This window comes from Neodiprion fabricii, chromosome 4 (genome assembly GCF_021155785.1).
Source record: "Neodiprion fabricii isolate iyNeoFabr1 chromosome 4, iyNeoFabr1.1, whole genome shotgun sequence".
In the NCBI taxonomy this organism is placed as follows: Eukaryota; Metazoa; Arthropoda; class Insecta; order Hymenoptera; family Diprionidae; genus Neodiprion; species Neodiprion fabricii.
In genome coordinates, this window is record NC_060242.1 from 14,343,476 (window position 1) to 14,362,635 (window position 19,160).

A 19,160-nucleotide genomic window follows, 5' to 3' on the forward strand; every position below is an offset into this window, starting at 1 on the left:
TCAACATCGGTCACATGGTTTTGTTTACGCTTTTCATATGTTATTGTATTATAAAAATGAGTATACAAGTATTTTGTTAATTTTTGATACAATGATATTTTCGACATTCAACTGATAGTATAAATTTTGAGTTTAATCGAATGATTTTTTTTTTCAACTTAATTTACATTAAAATTGGCTAATCTTATGAAGAACGTTAATTATGGTTAATTTTATCAGTGTGTAATGTACTTCACTGGCATTTTTGTAACGTTCTAACATAAGTGTCAGCTTTCAAGTATTGAAATGCGAATATGAGGCCTTCTTATACACCGAGAAAAAAAAGTTATCGAACCAAACAACTAATTTTTTTGAGTTTATTTAGTTCGAACAATTCCTCACTCAGAACAACCACTTTTTAGTTGAAACAAAAGTATTGATGCATTGATTTGAATTCTATAAGCTGCGAGTTTAATGTATTTCAAATACGTACATATGTATTTCGTAGGATTAAACTGGAAATTTCGTAACAAAAATTTCGCTTAAATCAACAAACCTCATTTAATTCGTTAAAGAAAAAGCACAGAGACATTGAGAATAATAATCCTACGCTTGCTGAAATATTAACGTTATTGCCGGATAGCAAATTTGGCTAAATGTGATGAGTCTTCGACATAATGATAACTATGATCAAAGAAATGTGTAATATGTTGAAACAAGAATTTGTTTCACAAGACAGGTTTTGATATTAGTCTAAGCAAATTTTATTAAATCCAACAACTTTTTTTTCTCAGTGTATAAATGAACCTTTTCTGAATTTCTCGATTTTTTTTTCGACTAGCAAAAAACAGGAACGTTTTAATGCATAGAGAAAGATGGCTGCATCAATAAACAATTTATTATCACTCGTTAAAATTTTGTAAATGATACTTATTGCAAGCTCTAAGATATTCCAATTTTTTGTAAATAAGCATTTGGAGTCGATAGTTTGAATATTTATATAATTTATTTAACCATGATAAAAGCTATTATTACGATATCATTAAAACAGTAATATCATTTACAATCATTTTTACTATTGGAAACATCCTACATATTTCTTTGTTACGTTTCAGCCGTTTGAGCATTTAGCAGCACGCACCAGAACGCGAGCGCGACACGCGCTCGAAGAAAAATTGGGCTCTTAAGGTGCCGCTGACCTGGGTCTAAAAGTTGTAATCGATCGAAGCGCCTTCTGCGTAAGTTTCCTCGGTTCCAAACCATTCGAAGGTGGTACTCTCCACCGGGGAGTAGCGCAACACAATGTTAGACAAAACGCGGTCGGTAACAGGCCTGAATCTGAGTCGGTAACCATACCAACAGGATTGACTCGAATTTTGCATGCAAATGATGACGTCATGCGTGTAGCGATTGCATCACGACCGAACTGATTATTTTGATAGTTTTACGGTGAATATAGCAAATTCAATTTATTGTTCCGTGAAACACCCTTGAATATGGGACATTCTTTGTCGAATCGGACAGATTTAGATAAAAATCGACCGACACAATTTTGATGTAGCTTAAAATTTTTTCACGGGTTTTATATCGAAAAAATAGGGATACGTATTCGAGGATTTTTTCTATTTTACATATTTCGTAACATAGAGGAGATCGAAAATTTGATAATTTCGTGTTTTCTGGCATGGAGAACTCATTTTCAAAAATTCATAACGCCGGTTCTGTTTAAGCTGAAAAGTTCGTTTTTTCAACCCAAAGCTAATAAAATGAATTTTAATGCAACAATTGTTTCATTTTCGGTTATTCCAAAATTTATGTTGTTATAAATAATTAATATGTTTAAATCAATTTTGAGCAATTGCCTTCACCACGTAGCGAGTTCTCAGCACGACCATCGTATTCTACGTCAAATTATCTATCAATAACGCGTTTTTATGTGATAGAGAAATTATTATTACTGGAGGAAAAAATTAATTTATCCAGCGCGGCACATCACATCGGCGCGCGGGTTCCATTGCACGCCTCATCATCTTGCTTCGTATCGTTTTCTTTTGTAATATAAATGATTACTGTATATTCTCAATTGAATAATAATATTCAATAGCAAGTAAAACTTTATGAAAAATGCAACAAAAAAACAATCAAATACAAAATATTATTGTGTTAAATAAAAAATCAATTTATTAAGATTTCAATACATTATTTTTAGTTAATAAGTACCTCGTCCTGCAGTACGTCGTACAATATTTACATTTATTCTTGAAAATTTGTATGATTCCAACCTCTCCTGAAGAATTAGAAGCAAAGCAATTCTAATTGTGTCAAAAGAAAAAAACGGTTGTACAAATTTTTAAACGAAAAATGCTATACATATTAAAATTGAATGTAAACATTGTGAGACGTGATGCAGAACGAGGTGTTTATTAACTAATAATAATGTATCAAAATCTTGGTAAATTAATTTTTTATTTGCCACAATAATATTTTTTATTTTATTATTTTTTTGGTAAATGTTTTATAAAGTCTTATATGCTAATAAATAATATTATTCAATTAAAAATATAGAGTAATCATTTATATTACAGAGTAAAACGATACGAGGCAAGATTATGAGGCGTGCAATGGAACCCACGCGCCGATGTGACGTGCCGCCCTAGATAAATTCTTTTCCTCCAGTAATAATGATTTCTCCATCAATTGAAAATACGTTATGGTTAAAATATTTGACGTAGAATACGATGGTTGTGCTAAGAACTCGCTACGAGGTTGAGGCAATTGATAAAAATCGATTGAAACATAATAATTGTTTATAACTGTATAAACATCGGAATAATCGTTAATGAAAGAATTGTTGTAATAAAATTCATTTTATTAGCTTTGAGATGAAAAAAACGAACTTTCCAGCTCAAATAGAACCGGCGTTACGAAATTTTGAAAGTGAGTCTTCCTAGCCAAAAACCACCAAATTATCAAATTTTCGATCCCCTCTATTTTATGAAATATGTGAAAAAAAAATCCTCGAATACGTATCCCTATTTTTTCGGTATAGAACCCGTCAAAAAAAATTTTAGCTGAATCAAAAATGTGTCGGTCACAAAGGTGTTCGGTTGTAAAAGAATGTCCCGTATACATTAAAACATATCGCGCAATATTAGTTTTACACAGCACGAAGTATTTTCAAAATGATTTCATAAATATCACCATTCACCATTTGTAGATATTTGGTAATCTGTTTGAAAAATAGGATTGAAACAAAACGGGTACGAATCGTTGTGGTTTCGTTTTATGAAGTTACGCCATCGGTCGCCCCCCCCCCCCCCCCCCCCACCCCAACGTCGCTTCTCCTTGTCGCAAACTTGAATGGACATGTTTATTTTCCGTCCGTGCATTACATTGTATTCGATTATTCGCTCAGTCTACGGATAGTGACTGTGCGCGACAAAAAAAAAACTTTATGTCGTCAGACGACTGTGCTCGAACATTTTGTATTTCGAAAATAAAGAGTATTTCTCACTCTTCTTCAGAGGTTTTCTGTGAGGTACATACATGATTATCTATGGTGAGTATTTATACATATATGTATATGTCGGGGTGAAGCCTCGGAAAGGCGGAGAGGGTGTAGGATTTCCATTTTGTGGATTTCTCATTGTAAAAAGCGCAATGCTTTTCCGTGACTGTCGATTTCATCCAAGCGTTTTTCTAAACAAACCATTTCTTTGTTCTATATTCAAAGCATGTTGAATAACGCTTGATGCTTGATACGGCGGACTCATTCAAAGTTCAAGTTCCGAATTCACTTGATGATGCATCCTCTTTATTCTTCTCCGACATATATATATATATATATACATTATACAGTTGTATAAAACGTGCACCCCGACTTACGTTTTTTTCGACTTACGCCGTTAATGCCGGAACGACCCATAGCATAACTTCGGGGTATTACTGTATCGGATTCATTCTGAAATTGTACATCGCTTGTTACACACAACTCTACTGACAATAATGAAATAATTTTGTGTTCGAAGCTATTTTACTAATGAAAAGGGTTTCAAAAAATGATTATTTATAATATTGTAACACTTTATTGATGTTAGTATGGATGTATAAAACAATTGTTGACATCGACGTTGAGGATTATTTTTATACCCTCTGAAATATTAAATACAAGGAAATAGTATCCGAGATTCGAGGTAACTATGAAGCTGCGGGTTGTGCGAAACAGTTCCTTCTCCCGGTTGATGGGAGTTTTTAACATCCTTTGCGAAGTAATGTAATTTGAACATAGTTCACCACTCCATGAAGATATCCTCGCGGCATGTCGATCTGCATGTGACATTGCGACCGTCCAACGGTTACGATGGATTATCCTGTACAATATAAGCGTGCTCATTTGGTTGTTTCGCCTTTTCAACGCAGAATCCATAACATGATTAGTACTTGTCGATAAAAATATACTTTGGCACACAATTCAAGCCCTCCCTTCCCTATCATGTAAAGACTCATACAAATACTCGTACATGGGTCCTTTTCTGTTTTCTTACAACCATGTGTCGGCGCCATCTCACTATACCCAAAAATGTTGAAAGTGAATGGTCGAATCTGATGAAATGGAATAGCGTCATTCAAAATTTTGATCATCTTGAATAATCCGAAAAGTTGAGATAATTTTTTTGAAATTAAGATATTCATTTTTTACGAATCACTCTAAATTTCACCGTGTTCAATATTTTACTACCGATAGCAGATATCTAATGTAGGTCATTCGGAATGAATATGAATGGGAAATTCCTCGTCAAACCCGACGGATTATTTGTAATGGGAAAGATTTTTCATTTAATGTATAAAAGGGTAGAAGTCCCGCCAAAAAATGGTACCATTAAACAATTCGTTCGTTAATAACAATTACACTGTTCAATGTTTACGGATAAACCAAAGTTTTTACGAAAGCTTATCCTCTCTGCTCGCGAATGTGCTGTGAATAATTTTTCTTCGTCAAATAGAACCGGAGATGAGATATTAATTCTTCAAGTTTACTGCGCGCTCATTTTGCAACAAAATTGAATGACTCGGCGCTTCCGGAAAAAAATCGTAGAAATAGGTTTTGACTTTTTATGCTCACATATCACTTCGAGAAAGCTTTCATTGTTTTGGAAAATACGCGGTCACTTTTTGTCAGAATGATTTTTCTGACTCAAGAACCTAAATTTCGTCCCAACTGACTTTTTATGGTTTATATGATGAAATAATAACAGTCGTAATATTTATTTTCCGCAAGATTTGAAATTTCTCGCATATTTGCATCGTACTTAGGGTATATGTCAACAGGTGTAAATTTCTCCAATTATCGGAAAAAAAAATTACCGTACGATTATAATAATTGAACTCTCCGAGCATTCGAATCTAGGCTCCGATAAGATTGTAGTATTCGCAACGAAGCATTCAGCAATTCTTATGTTCTCTACACTCCTAACGAAAAATTAAAATGATTATATATGAAGAGAACAGAGAAAAAAAATTTGAAATCCGTATACAATTTGATTACTCAATATTTTAAAAAATGTATAACAAAACGACGTTCGAAACAAATGTCAACAAATCGACGATCTTTCGAACGCCACTCTTTCGAAGCAAAAGTAAACAAGACGATTTGTTTTTTACATTTTTTTTCTACACTATGAAAATGCTGGAAGTCCCTCCCCACTCCTTATCGGTATACATTTTCGTAGAAATACAATGAGCATCATGAGTACAATGAGAACACTCTGGGGTGAGTGTTTCCATACTTATGAACGGTAGTGTATATTTATTTGAAAAAAACGGCAATTTCTCAAATAATTAATTAAAAAATCTAAAAAAATTCACACAGAGTACCTTTTAGTCGTACTTTGATGCAACCAATTATGGGGCAGATCTGAGATGGTCGAAAAAAAAGTGGCCGAGTTGACGAAGAATCCTTCCTTTTCGGGTTAAATTCCGAAAATATTGGTTTTTGGAAAAAAAGGTGGGAACCGAAATTGTTCAGAACTTGATTCTCAACAAGTTTGTTGGTATTCATTTATGCCATTAAGTTGAAAATAAACGAGATAATGGAAATATTTCGAATTTGTTACTTTTTTCCGGTTTAATTCCAAAAATCTTAATCCTAGAAGAAAAACTGTGAAATCTAAACTTGTAGAGAATAAAAATTTATACAGCTTTTGTTGTAATTGTTTTTCTTTAAAATCAAAACCGGCTGAGTTATTCAAGAAAAACCATCTTGACCTAAAAAACCATTTTTCGAATATACGCATAAGCATGATTTGGTCGCCATTTCGAATTTACACTCCCAGTGACCCCCCCGAGACAGCTGTGAAAAAAAAATTCACTAAATAATTATTCGTGGGTTCGACCGAATATGCCTATAATGACTGGACTATCTGGAGCATTGTTAATTTTTCTACGAGCGCGTGTCGCGGTCATCATTATGCTGTGACATAAGAATAATTCATCAAATTCCCATTGTGCTTCGACTCAATTTTAATTCACTGTAAAGACAAAATAATTACTGTACGGTACGTTTTGTATTGAAACAATTTTAATTTGTGGAATCTTTATTATCTTGGCACGTTATCTGTATTCAGTATGAGGATCTGATTTTTTCGTAAACGAATTAATTTCGTACTTTGTTTTTTTTATTATGCCACATATTGTTTATGTATTTGAAAAGTAAAACGGCTTGCCAGTGGGAAGTCTACTCCGTGAACGTTGCCTGATACAAAGTAGTATAACTATATGTTATTCTCTTGTACGATACGTCGTTCGGAGTGAAACGTACTTGCATTGTTGATACCGAAATGCTAAAGATATTCACAAATTTCACTTTATCTGACTAGTGCTGTGTCAAAATATCGTCAGTCGTCACAAAGATAATTACAATAATAATTTCGCTGCTTACGTCCGGAAATAAACAACATAACGGGACTACAAGTTGATTCCGGATTCTGGACGAATATATTATAGGGTTTCCTTGTCAAAATCAAAGTCGAAAGTTGCTGATTAATTATTCGAAAAAACGACGTTCTTCATAAAAAATAATTGAAATTCAATCGAATATTATCAGTTTCGTTTTAATTTTCATAAATTTTTCTGCATCATTATCAGAATTGAGAACAAAATTCGCTGGTTAATTTTTTCACAAATTGTAGTACAAATTATATGGACTTCCGTTTCCGTTTTGAATGTGAGTGACAGGTGTGCGAAAGAGTGCGAGTGAAAAGGCGAGAATTTAGCAGGATAGCAAAGGTGAGGAGAAAAGGAGATAGGGCAGAGAAGGAGCGGGGAAGACATAGACGGGAGGTCGGGTGAAGGGAATAGGGAGGCAGGGATAGAAGGGAAGGGTGGGTGAAAAAGAAAGAAGGGGGAGAGTTTTGAGGTTAGGCAGAAAGAGCAGGCGGACGGCAACGATTCGGATAAGATAGGAATAGGCAGTGACACCTAGGGAGTAAGAAGGGGGATAGAGTAGACAGGTAGGCGGCGGATAGATAAGGTAGGGAGCGGTGAAGGAGAGAAAGAGTATGCGGGTGGCCAAAAAGAAGGGGCGAACAGGGAAGAGGAGGAGAAAAAGAAAGGTAGGCCGGGGGCAGTAGCAGCGTTAGGGAGGGATAGGAGGCATAGCCTGGGATCGACGGCGACGGTGCTAGACTTGTGGAAGAGAAAGCGGGAGGAGGAAGGGGAAAAAGGGAAGGAGGAGGTAGACGAGTTGCAGGAAAGAGAAAGTGTATTTGGGAAAAGTAGGAAAGTGCACCGGTCGCCGGAGGGTAAGACAGGGAAGGAAGGGAGGGCAGAGGGAGGGGGTATACAAGATATGCTAAGGTTGATTAGAGAAGAGCTAAAGATAGGTATAGAGGAGGTCAAAGGGCAGGAAAGGGGGATCGGGGAACAAACGTAAAAGATTAAAGGCGAAATGACTAGAAGGGAAGAGCATTGGGAAGTAGAGAGGGGGGAGATGAAGGAAATGATAAGGGATCTAGGTAAAAGACTAGAAGAGGTAGAAGAGCGGAGAGGAGGGGAGATGGAAAGGGTAAAGAAGAGGCTGATAGAATTAGAAAAGAAGAGTGCAGAAGGAGGGGGAGAAAGGCAGGTACAGGGGAATGCGGAAGTGGCGCAGGTAACAATAGATAGATTAGAAGAGATGGAGTGGGCCATAGAGAGGAAAGAAAGGGAAGAAAGAAGGGGAAATATAGTAGTGAGAGGAGCGAGACTTGAGAAGGGAAGAGAAAAGGAAGAGTTGAAAAAGATTTTGCAGCTGATAGGGGTAGAGGTCGAGGTAAAGGATATGTGGGAGGTAGGCGCGAAAAAGGGGGGAGAAAAGGGGATATGGATAGCAAGACTAGGAAATAGGGAGCAAAAGAGGCAGGTAATGGGAAGAAAAAGCCTACTTAAAGGGAGGGAGGAGAGAATAGGCGAGGATCTCACCTGGGCAGAGAGAAGAATGAAATGGAAGTTGAGGGAGATAGCAGCTATTGAGGAGAGAAGGGGAAACAGAGTAAGAATAGGGTATGCAAAGATCTGGATAGAAGGGAAAATGTGGAAGTGGGATGAGATAGGAGAGCTGCTTAGGGACGGTACAGGGAGAGCGAGGGAAGGGGGGCAAAGGGAGGGGAGGGGAAAAGTAGGGGAAAGCGTTAGGGAAAGGTCAGCAAGCGAGGAAAGACAAGAGGGAAGTATAGAAGCACAGGGAAGGGTACGTAGGGAAAGGCAGTCGGGGGAATGGGTAGTGGGGGGGGGGGCAGAGGCAGGTGGGGAGGGAGATAAGGAGGAGAGAGAGGGGAGTAGGTGAGACAGAAGGGAGGGGTGGAAAGTAGCTTTTTGGAATGTGGCGGGGCTCGCGAGAAAGGATGAAGATTTCTGGAGGAGGCTAGGGGAGTGGGATGTAATATTTCTAATGGAGAAATGGATAGAAAAGAAGGGGTGGGAAAGGATTAGAAATAAGTTGCCAGTAGGGTATAAATGGGAAGTGCAGTATGCGGTTCGAAAAAATTGGAAGGGAAGAGCAATAGGCGGAATGCTGTCAGGGGTAAGAAGGGAGATAGTAAGTGGGAAGGGAGGGAGGGAAGAGGTAAAAGAGAGCATGATAGCAAGGAAAATAAGTGTAGGGGGGGGGGGGGGGGGGAATGGGTAGTAGTAGGAATATACGTAAATGGGGACCTAAAAGAGAAGATAGGGGAATTGAAGGAGCGGGCAGAAGAGATAGAGGGAGGGATAAAAGTGTTAGTGGGGGGTGATTTTAATGCCAGGACAGGGCAGGAGGGGGGAGGATGCTGGGGAGAAGGAGAGGAGAAGAGTAGGAGTAGGAAATCAAAAGACAGGAAAATAAACTCGGAAGGTAGGCAGCTGGTGCAATTTTTAGAGGAGACAGGATGGGTGTTATGGCAAAGTATCGCTTCAACGCCAAAATTCGCCGATTCTATTCTACCACACTTATTTTGTTTTTCTTTTTCTATCCTCAAGTTTATTACGATATGTTTGCGTGTGCTTCGCCCAGCAACGGAGCTGTCGCGATGACCACGTTTAGTCCGAACCTATATCTCAATCGAGGAACATGTATTAATAAATGAAGCATTATTTCACGTGTCGAGTATTCAGTTATAATTTGTTGCAACATTCCCAAGCATCCCGTCACTTCTCCCTCGCGTCATTCTCGAATTAAGAGTTCGCAGTTTTTCTCTAAACATATTCTGGTCCTTCGAGCCGGATTCGAGAGGGCGCGCGCATTGGAAGGGTCTTGGAAGGTTGCATTTTCGGTTCGGTCTCGCATAGAAATCGCAACAGCGGAAAAGGCGCGGTTCTGAAAAGTGAAGTGCATCGTAAGCGCCAAGAACTCAATCCTCCCCGTTTTTCTTTGGTTCGTTTCGGTTTACGCGTGTCTGTATACTCCAATCAGTGTCTGCCGGAGAAAACCGGGAAAGAGGAAACAGAATCGGACGTTTGAACTATTGAACAGTGCAAAATGTGGTATAAATTAAAACTGTAACGAATATTCTAGTGATAGTTACTTGTGCTACCTCATCGCTGCCGGATTCTCGGCACTGTCAACACTCGAGACTACAGTCAAGGTAACATTCCGCGAAAGAGATTCCAGCAAAAACGATGCCCGTCACGGCGAGTTCACTAATCGCAACACAACACGATTTGTTTGGGTATATAAGTCGAGCTGTCATAAATCTCGAGAAGCTCGAATCGAAGAAGCGAACACCCATACACTGTCAAACACGAATAGAGGCTCTTGAAAACAATTGGAAAAAATTCCAAACAGCTCACGAACAGCTGACAACGATCGAGCCCGAAAAAAGGGCAGAGCTTCCGTACTATTCAGATGATCTCTATGCTACATGCGAGGAAGCATTTCTCACTAATAAGGCAGACATGCTCGTGATTATCAAATCGTGGAGAGGCCCGGAGCCCCTTGCTCACGACGGAGCGCCGGGGAATGCCCTTACTTCCCGACAACTACCGCGTATAAATTTACCGAAATTTTCCGGGTCGTGTAATGAATGGACAGAATTTCACGATTTATTCCAAGTAATGGTCGGTCAGAATCAGGACATTTCCAATGTGGAAAAACTGCAGTATTTCAAAATGAGCCTGACAGGAGACGCGTCCTTGCTCTTAAAAAATATTTCCGTCTCTGGGGACAACTTTGGGCGCGCCTGGGAAACTCTTGTTAATCGGTACCAAAATAAACGCGTTCTGATCGACGCCCATCTCGCGATATTATTCTCGACGCGCCGTGTAAATAACGAGTCAGCTGTCGACTTAAAGCAGCTTTTGAACGACACGAAAGACGCTCTCGGGGCGCTTAAATCCCTCGGTAGTCCAATTGAATATTGGGATCATATTCTCGTGTACATGACAGCGCGAAAACTAGACTCCGAATCACGTAAGGCGTGGGAAATTAACATCGGAGCACAAACAGACCCCGCGTCATTCAATGACCTCGAACAATTCCTGTTCAGCCGTGTACGTGCTCTGGAAGCCTTCGATCGAGTATCGACCTCTCGTAAGGCGCATTCTAACCCAATCGCCAAAGCCAATCCTCAACGCAGCGCGAAAGTACATCAAACAAATATCAACCGAGCGAACGAGAACGAATCAAAACAGTCCACGGCCGTACCCTCAGGGCTAAATTGTGCCTTATGCACAAAGTCGCATTATATTTCAACGTGTCCCGAGTATCGCAACAAAACACCGGATCAGCGGCGCGAGCTTCTCGTACAGCGAAATCTGTGTTTCAATTGTCTCGGGGCGCACCAAACCAGAAACTGTCGGACAGCAAAGCGGTGTCAAGTGTGCACTGGCCCACATCACACCACGATACATCGTTCGAAAGCCGTGGAGCAACGAGCTCCCGGTTCCAGCGCCACGTCGCCATCGGAAGCACCTGAGCCTAGCAAACAAACTAACGGTGCGGCGATCCCGGGTCGCGATGATCAGCCTAGCACCTTCGTCTCAACAAACGTTGCACTTACAAGTACGATCCAATACAAACCAGTACTGCTTGCAACCGCGCTCGTGAAGGTCACCTCTCGTACCGGGGAAGAACTCATAATTAGAGCGTTACTCGATCAAGCATCGGAGGTGTCATTCGTCACAGAATCACTCGCCCAACGCTTAGCATTGCCAAGAATGAATACCTCGCTGCCTATACGCGGAATCGGTGGCAAGCGCACCGTCAACGCGCGCGGACTCGTCAATCTCAATATCCAGTCTCGCGTCAGAACGTTTTCGCTTCCCGTAAATGCATACATACTTGCAAAACTAACGTCTTACGTTCCCCCTTGTCGAGTACTCAAAAATAACTGGCCTCATCTAGAAAATCTAGAACTTGCCGATCCAGACTCGTCCTCAACACGAGCAATTGATCTTCTTCTTGGAGCAGAGGCCTAGAGCGTGATTCTCGAGGAAGGATTACGTAAAGGAGATCAACAAAGCCCTATAGCTCAGCAAACCGCCCTTGGCTGGATCCTATCGGGTTCAATTCCGTCACAGGACCCCCCTCAAAAAAGGGGGTGGGCATACGGATTTCAATGTTCCGTAGATCATGAACTCCTCAGCCTTCTTCAACGTTTCTGGCTGCAAGAAGAAACAACCTCAAATAGCGAAACTTTACTCTCCGAAGAAGACTCGCAATGCGAGCAGCATTTTGTCGAGACTCACTCTCGTTCACCGGAAGGCCGGTACATCGTACGTATTCCTCTTAAACAACTCCCAGACAATCCTGGGGACTCTCGGAGATCTGCGCTCTTCGCGTTATCGCGTCAAGAAAAACAATTCGAGGCAGATCCGGCAAGAAAAACCGCCTATTCAGACTTTCTCGCGGAGTACGAGAATCTTGGACACATGACTCTAGTGCCTAATCCAGACCAAGCTTCGGGACGGGTTTTTTATCTACCGCATCATGCAGTGGTGCGTGACAACAGTACAACTACGAAAATTCGAGTCGTTTTTAATGGATCTGCACTTACGACACGCAAAATCTCAATCAACAGCTTACAGTACGCTGGGGCCAAGCTTCAGAATGATCTCGCAGATGTAATCACTCGATGGCGTCGATACGCGTATGTTTTCACAGCAGACATCGAGAAGATGTACCGTCAAATCGGAGTACATCCCGACGACTGGGATCTGCAGCGAATTCTATGGAGAAAAAATCCACAGGATCCTGTATCAACATATCAACTGTGTACGGTAACTTATGGACTTAAAAGCGCCCCGTATCTGGCCTTACGCGTACTCCGACAGCTCGCAGCTGACGAAAAATCCCGATTTTCCCTCGCAGTGAACATCATCGAACGAGAAATCTACGTCGACGACGTTCTATCAGGAGCCGACGACGTTGAAGGAGCAACAGAAAAAATTCGCCAAATCAACGAGTGCCTCGCCAGTGGCTGCTTCAACTTACAAAAATGGACCTCAAATGGCGAGGAATTACTCGAAAAGATACCGCAAAAAAAGAGGGACATATCGCAGCTCGTTTCCATTGAAGATAACAATCCAGTGCGAGCGCTCGGGCTCCTATGGCATGCAAATTCCGATTCCTTCAAATTCTCCTCGCCTCGTCAGCAACAACACTCTCAACCCACTAAACGTAATGTTCTCTCACGAGTTGCTCAGATCTTTGACCCTCTCGGTTGGATCGCCCCAGTTGTCGTTCGTGGAAAAATTTTCATTCAAGAGCTGTGGTCAGCTGGTCTAAATTGGGACGATCCGCTTCCCAAAATTCTTGCAACTCGCTGGAGAATCTATGAAGAAGAACTCAAGGATATTGCTCTTATCTCGGTGCCACGTTATTTCGGTAGTCGAGCAAACCTTGCAGCATCGCAGTCCGTCGAACTGCACGGTTTTTCAGACGCATCACAAAGTGCCTTGAGTGCAGTAGTTTTTCTTCGCCTGCTTACGGAAAGCAACGACATCCGAGTATCACTTGTTGCGGCGAAAACAAGGGTAGCCCCGTTAAAAAAAGTTACAATTCCGCGGCTGGAACTATCTGCAGTCGTGCTGCTAGTTCGGCTCGTCTCGCACCTTCGAAAAGTACTCGAACTCGAAAACGCCACGATTCACCTCTGGACGGATTCCACCGTTGCGCTGGCTTACATCAGTGGAGATCCGTCTCGTTGGACGGAATATGTCCGCAACCGCGTTAATGAAATTCGAGAAATTGACCAATCTCAATGGCACCATGTCTCAGGCAAGGAAAATCCAGCCGATTGCGCGTCAAGAGGCATTAGCCCGCGGCAGTTACAAGAAGACAGCCTCTGGTGGAATGGGCCCGTTTGGTTGTCGCAGCATATATCATCGTGGCCCTCATTGCATCCACCAGTCCATCCAGACGTCGCCCTTGAGCTCCGCAAATTACACGCACACATTGTCAACACCGACGATCGCACCATCATATGGGACCTCGTACAACGCTATTCCAGCCTTACAAAGCTCTTACACGTTTCCGCTTGGTGTTTCCGAACATCTCGAAAATTTCTACAGAGGCAGGACGCCCCCAGCAGAGAGAGTCCACTCACGCCGGCCGAACTTGAGCATGCGCGTCTTTTTTGGGTCAAGGCGACCCAGTCAGCGTATTTTAACGCAGAGATACAACTTCTCTCAGAAGAAAAACAACTTCCGCGATCCAACCGTCTTCTGCGACTGGCCCCGTTTGTCGACTCCAACGGTTTGCTGCGAGTTGGCGGCCGTCTTCACAACTCTCCATGCAACTATGACGAAAAGTACCCATTAATACTACCGCAAGAAGCTTCCTTTACTACACTTGTCATAGACCAAGCTCATCGAAAAACTCTCCATGGGGGTACTCAAGTTACCCTCGTCACACTCCGAAGCCAATACTGGGTAGTTGGAGGCCGCGTACCAGTCCGTAGCTTCATACGACGATTCATTACGTGTATACGGAATCGCGCAATGCTCGGGTATCAACTGATGGGGCAATTACCGCCCTCGCGATTCAGTCAAGTGCGCCCGTTCATCAACTCCGGAGTTGATTACGCCGGTCTGATCTTCTTACGGACATTTCGTGGTCGCGGTGCCAGAACGTACAAAGGATACATAGTCGTCTTTGTTTGCTTCTCAACTTCCGCAATTCATTTAGAAATGGCTACAGATTACTCCTCAGAGGGATTCATAGCAGCATATAAGAGGTTCACGAGCCGCCGAGGGATTTGCGAAACCTTAACGAGTGACTGCGGGACAAACCTCGTCGGCGCAGACGCGGAATTGCGAAGACTCTTCCAGGCAACGTCCAAAGAATTCTCTACTATCGCTACCTCTCTAGCAAACGATGGAACTTTATGGAAATTCAACCCCCCTTCTGCCCCTCATTTTGGGGGAAAGTGGGAAGCCGCCGTAAAATCCGTGAAATTCCATCTCAAAAGAGTCATTGGCGACTCACGACTCTCGTACGAAGAGTACGCTACGCTACTCGCACAGATAGAGGGAGTTTTGAACTCTCGCCCGCTTTGTGCACTTTCAGACGACACATCAGACCTTTATGCGCTCACTTCGGGACATTTTCTGATCGGTTCCGCTCTTAATGCCATTCCGGAACCATCTCTCGGCCATCTTCCAACCTCTCGGTTATCCCGATGGCAGTTGTTGAGACAAATGCTGGAGCATTTTTGGTCCCGTTGGAGTTCGGAATATTTGCAACAGATGCAACTGCGTGCAAAATGGCATTACCGCACGAACGCATTGAAAATTAATTCTCTCGTTCTCATCAAGGACGAGAGATATCCACCAAACAAATGGGCCCTTGGCCGAGTCGTCGAACTGCACCCTGGAAAAGATGATCTTGTTCGCGTTGTGAGTGTCCGTACTCAGCATTCGACGTATAAACGACCAATCGTCAAGCTATGCCTTCTACAGAGTCCTGACACTGACAAACCGAAGGACACTTCTGCGGACTAATCGATACTCTGCCTGTTCTACATCATTATCAATCTTCCTCAACCTTGTCAAGGCGGGCGGAATGTTATGGCAAAGTATCGCTTCAACGCCAAAATTCGCCGATTCTATTCTACCATACTTATTTTGTTTTTCTTTTTCTATCCTCATGTTTATTACGATATGTTTGCGTGTGCTTCGCCCAGCAACGGAGCTGTCGCGATGACCACGTTTAGTCCGAACCTATATCTCAATCGAGGAACATGTATTAATAAATGAAGCATTATTTCACGTGTCGAGTATTCAGTTATAATTTGTTGCAACATTCCCAAGCATCCCGTCACTTCTCCCTCGCGTCATTCTCGAATTAGGAGTTCGCAGTTTTTCTCTAAACAATGGGCAATAATGAACGGGAACATAGAGGGGGATGAGGAGGGGGAATTTACGTATGTAGGAGGGGCAGGGGTGACAGTGATAGACTACGCTATAGGAGACATCGAGGTGAGGGATAGGGTCAAAAGGATAGAGATTGGGGATAGGGTTGAGTCGGATCATCACCCGGTAATAGTGTGGTTGAGGGGGGCAGTGGCTAGGACAAGGAAGGGAAAAAGAGTAGGGGGAACTAGAAGAGGAGACTGGACGGAGGAGGGTAGGATGAGGTTGAGAACAGAAGTCAAATGGGAGGGGATAGGAGAAGTGGATGTAGGGAAAGAGATAGAGAAAAGAATAAGGGAGTTTAGACGAGCCTTAGATGTAGAAGGGAGGGGGAGGGAAGCGAAAAAAGGATGGTGGGATGAGGAATGTAGGCGAAAAAAAGCGGAAGTTAGGCAGAGTCTAAGGAAATGGAGAAAGGGGGAGGGGGAAGGGGACACGTATAGAAAGGGAAGAAGGGAATATAATAGGCTATGCGAGGAGAGAAAAAAGAAAGAAAATGAGGGATTCATAAAAGAAGCAGCGGAAGCAAAGACAGAAAGCAAGGTATGGGAGATAGTTAATAGGGAAAGAAAGAAGTGGAAGAGGGTGAATGAAGAAATAGGAGATCAGGAGTGGAGGGAGTATTTCATGGGATTATTAGGCGGGGTAGAAAGCAAGGTAACAGAAGGCGGGGAGTCGGTAAATAGGAAGGGGGACGGGGAAGGGGAGCTGCAGAGGGAAGAGATTAAAAAGGTGATAGGAAAGCTGAGGGATGGAAAGGCACCAGGGGGGGATGGAATAGTTAGCGAGGTATGGAGGTATGGGGGGGAAGAAATGGAGCAGTGGATATGGAAAACATGTAACAGAGTTTGGGTGGGGGAGGGCTAGCCAGAGGATTGGAGGGAGGGATTGATAGCGCCGATAGTTAAGAAGGGGGAGGGGAAAAGGCTAGAAGAGTATAGGGGGGTGACTTTGATGCCAACTCTATATAAGGTGTATGCGATGGCATTAGCGGATAGGTTAGAAAGAGAGGTAGAAGAAAAGGGCTTGATACCACAAAACCAAACGGGTTTCAGAAAGGCATGGGCACCATTGACAATATATATGCACTTAATTATTTAATCAATAGGCAGGTGGGAAAGGATAAGGGAAAGAAGGTAGCGTTTTTTGTGGACCTGAAAGCTGCTTTTTATTCAGTGAACAGGAAGGTGCTGTGGGAGACTATGGAACGGAGAGGGGTGAGGGAAGGGCTAAGGGTAAGGATAGAGGAAATTTACAAGGAAACAAAGAGTCGAGTAAGGAGCGGGGGAAAGCTAGGAGAGGCGTTTTGGACGGCGAGGGGGGTAAGGCAGGGATGACCGCTCAGTCCGCATGTGTTCAACCTGCTGCTGGCGGACGTAGAAGAGAAAATGGGGAGAGGGAGAAGGGTTGGGGGGGTAGAGTTAGCCGGCGGCAGGGTATGCACGTTAGCTTATGCGGATGATTTAGTGTTACTAGCGGAAAGTGAAGAGGAAATGGAGGTAATGATTAGGAAGTTAGAAAGATATATGGATAGGAAAAGGCTGACGGTAAATGTAGGGAAATCAAAGATTATGAGATTTAGGAAAGGAGGCGGTAGAAGGAAAAACATAGATTGGAGATGGAAAGGGAAAAGGATAGAGGAGGTGAAAGAGTTCAGCTATTTAGGGTATAGAGTAAAGTGTAATGGGGGACAGGAAGCACAGGTGAAAGAGAGAGTACGGAAGGCAGGGGTAGTAATGAGGCAGGTATGGGGAATAGGAAAAAGAAGGTTTGGGAGGGATTAGGAAAAAAGGATTTGGTTATTTGACAGGCTAGTATGGACGGTAATAGAGTATGCATCGGAGATATGGGGTTGGAGGGAGTGGAGGGCGGTCGAGGCGGTACAGGATAGATTTTTGAGATGGACATTAGGAGTGAATGGGAGAACACCGGGATATCTAGTAAGAGAGGAACTACAGAGGGAGAAACTAAGGATTAGGGCAGGGAGAAGGGCATGGAATTTTGAAAGGAAGCTGGAGAGAGGGGAGGGTAGCGAGTTAGCTAGGAGATGCTGGGAAGAGATAAGGGACAAGGCAGAAGCTGGGAGGCAGGGATCGAGGTGGGAAAGAGAAAGGGAAAGTTTATTTGCGGAAAGGGGAGCAGAGAGTAGAGAGGTAGTCGCGAGAAGGGAGAGGGGCGAGATGGAGTTTAGGGAAATAGAGGAGAGAGAGAGGGAAGAACAGAGAAAAGAGAGGTGGGAGAAAATAAGGGAATCGAGGTACAACAGATGGTACAGGCTAGTGAAAGGAGAAGGGACACCAGGATATCTGGGAAAGGGATGGGGAGAAAGCAAGTGGATAAGGGTGGCAAGATTTAGGTTAGGAAGCGAGATGAAGGAGGCAAGGTACTGGGAAGAAGAGGAAAAGAGAAGGTGTAGGGTGTGCGTGGGGGAGGAGGAAACATGGGAGCACGTATGGGAAAGGTGCGTAGGCTGGGATAGAAGGGAGGAAAGCTGGCTGGAGGTGGTGAGGGAGATGTTTGGTGAGGAGGGGGGGGGGGGGGGGAGAAGTCTGGATGAGAGAATTGGAAAGGATCAGGGATGTACAAGAGAATGAAAGAGTGAGAGATGAATGGGAAATGGAAGTCGATTAGGATAAGGACGAATTAGGGAATAGAATGAGGTAAAATAGGATAAGGTTAGGTAAAGATAAGGATAAAAAGTAAGAAAAGGATAAGAGGGAAAGTAAGGGAATGGCAAGGCAATGGCACAGGACACAGGCAATTAGAAATTAAGTAAGGATAAGGTAGGAAGTAAGAATTAGGGTAAGAATAGGTTAAGAAAACATGTAAAAAAATATTGTAAAGGAAGAGGAAAAGGGAAGTCCCTGTAACCCCAAGGGGAACAATAAAGATTACACACATAGTACAAATTATTTCTTCATGAATAATTTCTCGAATATTTCTTGGAAATCCCTCACGGACAAAAGCCTCAACTTGGGTGTAAATTCGTACCCACAATTTTTTTTAATGAAAATTCAGGATTATCTAAGTCGGGGGTACGAATTTACACTAAGTTGAGGCTTTTTTCCGCGAGGGATAACTTTCTCGTACACATTATTTACAAATTAACCGGAGAATTTCGATATCAATTCTGACGATGATCCAAGAAATTAAAAGGTTGATCGAAAAAGAAATCCGAAAAAATTAAATTTCCATTTCTTTGAATGAAAAAAGACGTTTTCCCAAAAAATTTCTTAGGAACTTTCGACTCCAATTTTGACAAGGATTCGCCCTGTCAAGTACTTGCTGTGAATTACGAATCACCCTGCATAGCAAGT

General features: G+C 42.4%; 2 protein-coding genes across 2 annotated transcripts; both read left to right on the plus strand.

Moving 5' to 3' along the window:
- The first annotated feature begins 10,110 nt into the window (after window positions 1-10,110).
- On the plus strand, window positions 10,111-11,907 carry LOC124180665. The gene has a single exon (XM_046566410.1). It carries the CDS (start codon window positions 10,111-10,113, stop codon window positions 11,905-11,907), a length of 1,797 nt encoding a protein of 598 aa, XP_046422366.1.
- Window positions 11,908-12,360: 453 nt separating this feature from the next.
- Window positions 12,361-15,432, plus strand: LOC124180667. Its single transcript, XM_046566411.1, has one exon. The coding sequence runs from the start codon at window positions 12,361-12,363 to the stop codon at window positions 15,430-15,432; it is 3,072 nt and encodes a 1,023-aa protein (XP_046422367.1).
- Window positions 15,433-19,160: the final 3,728 nt, after the last annotated feature.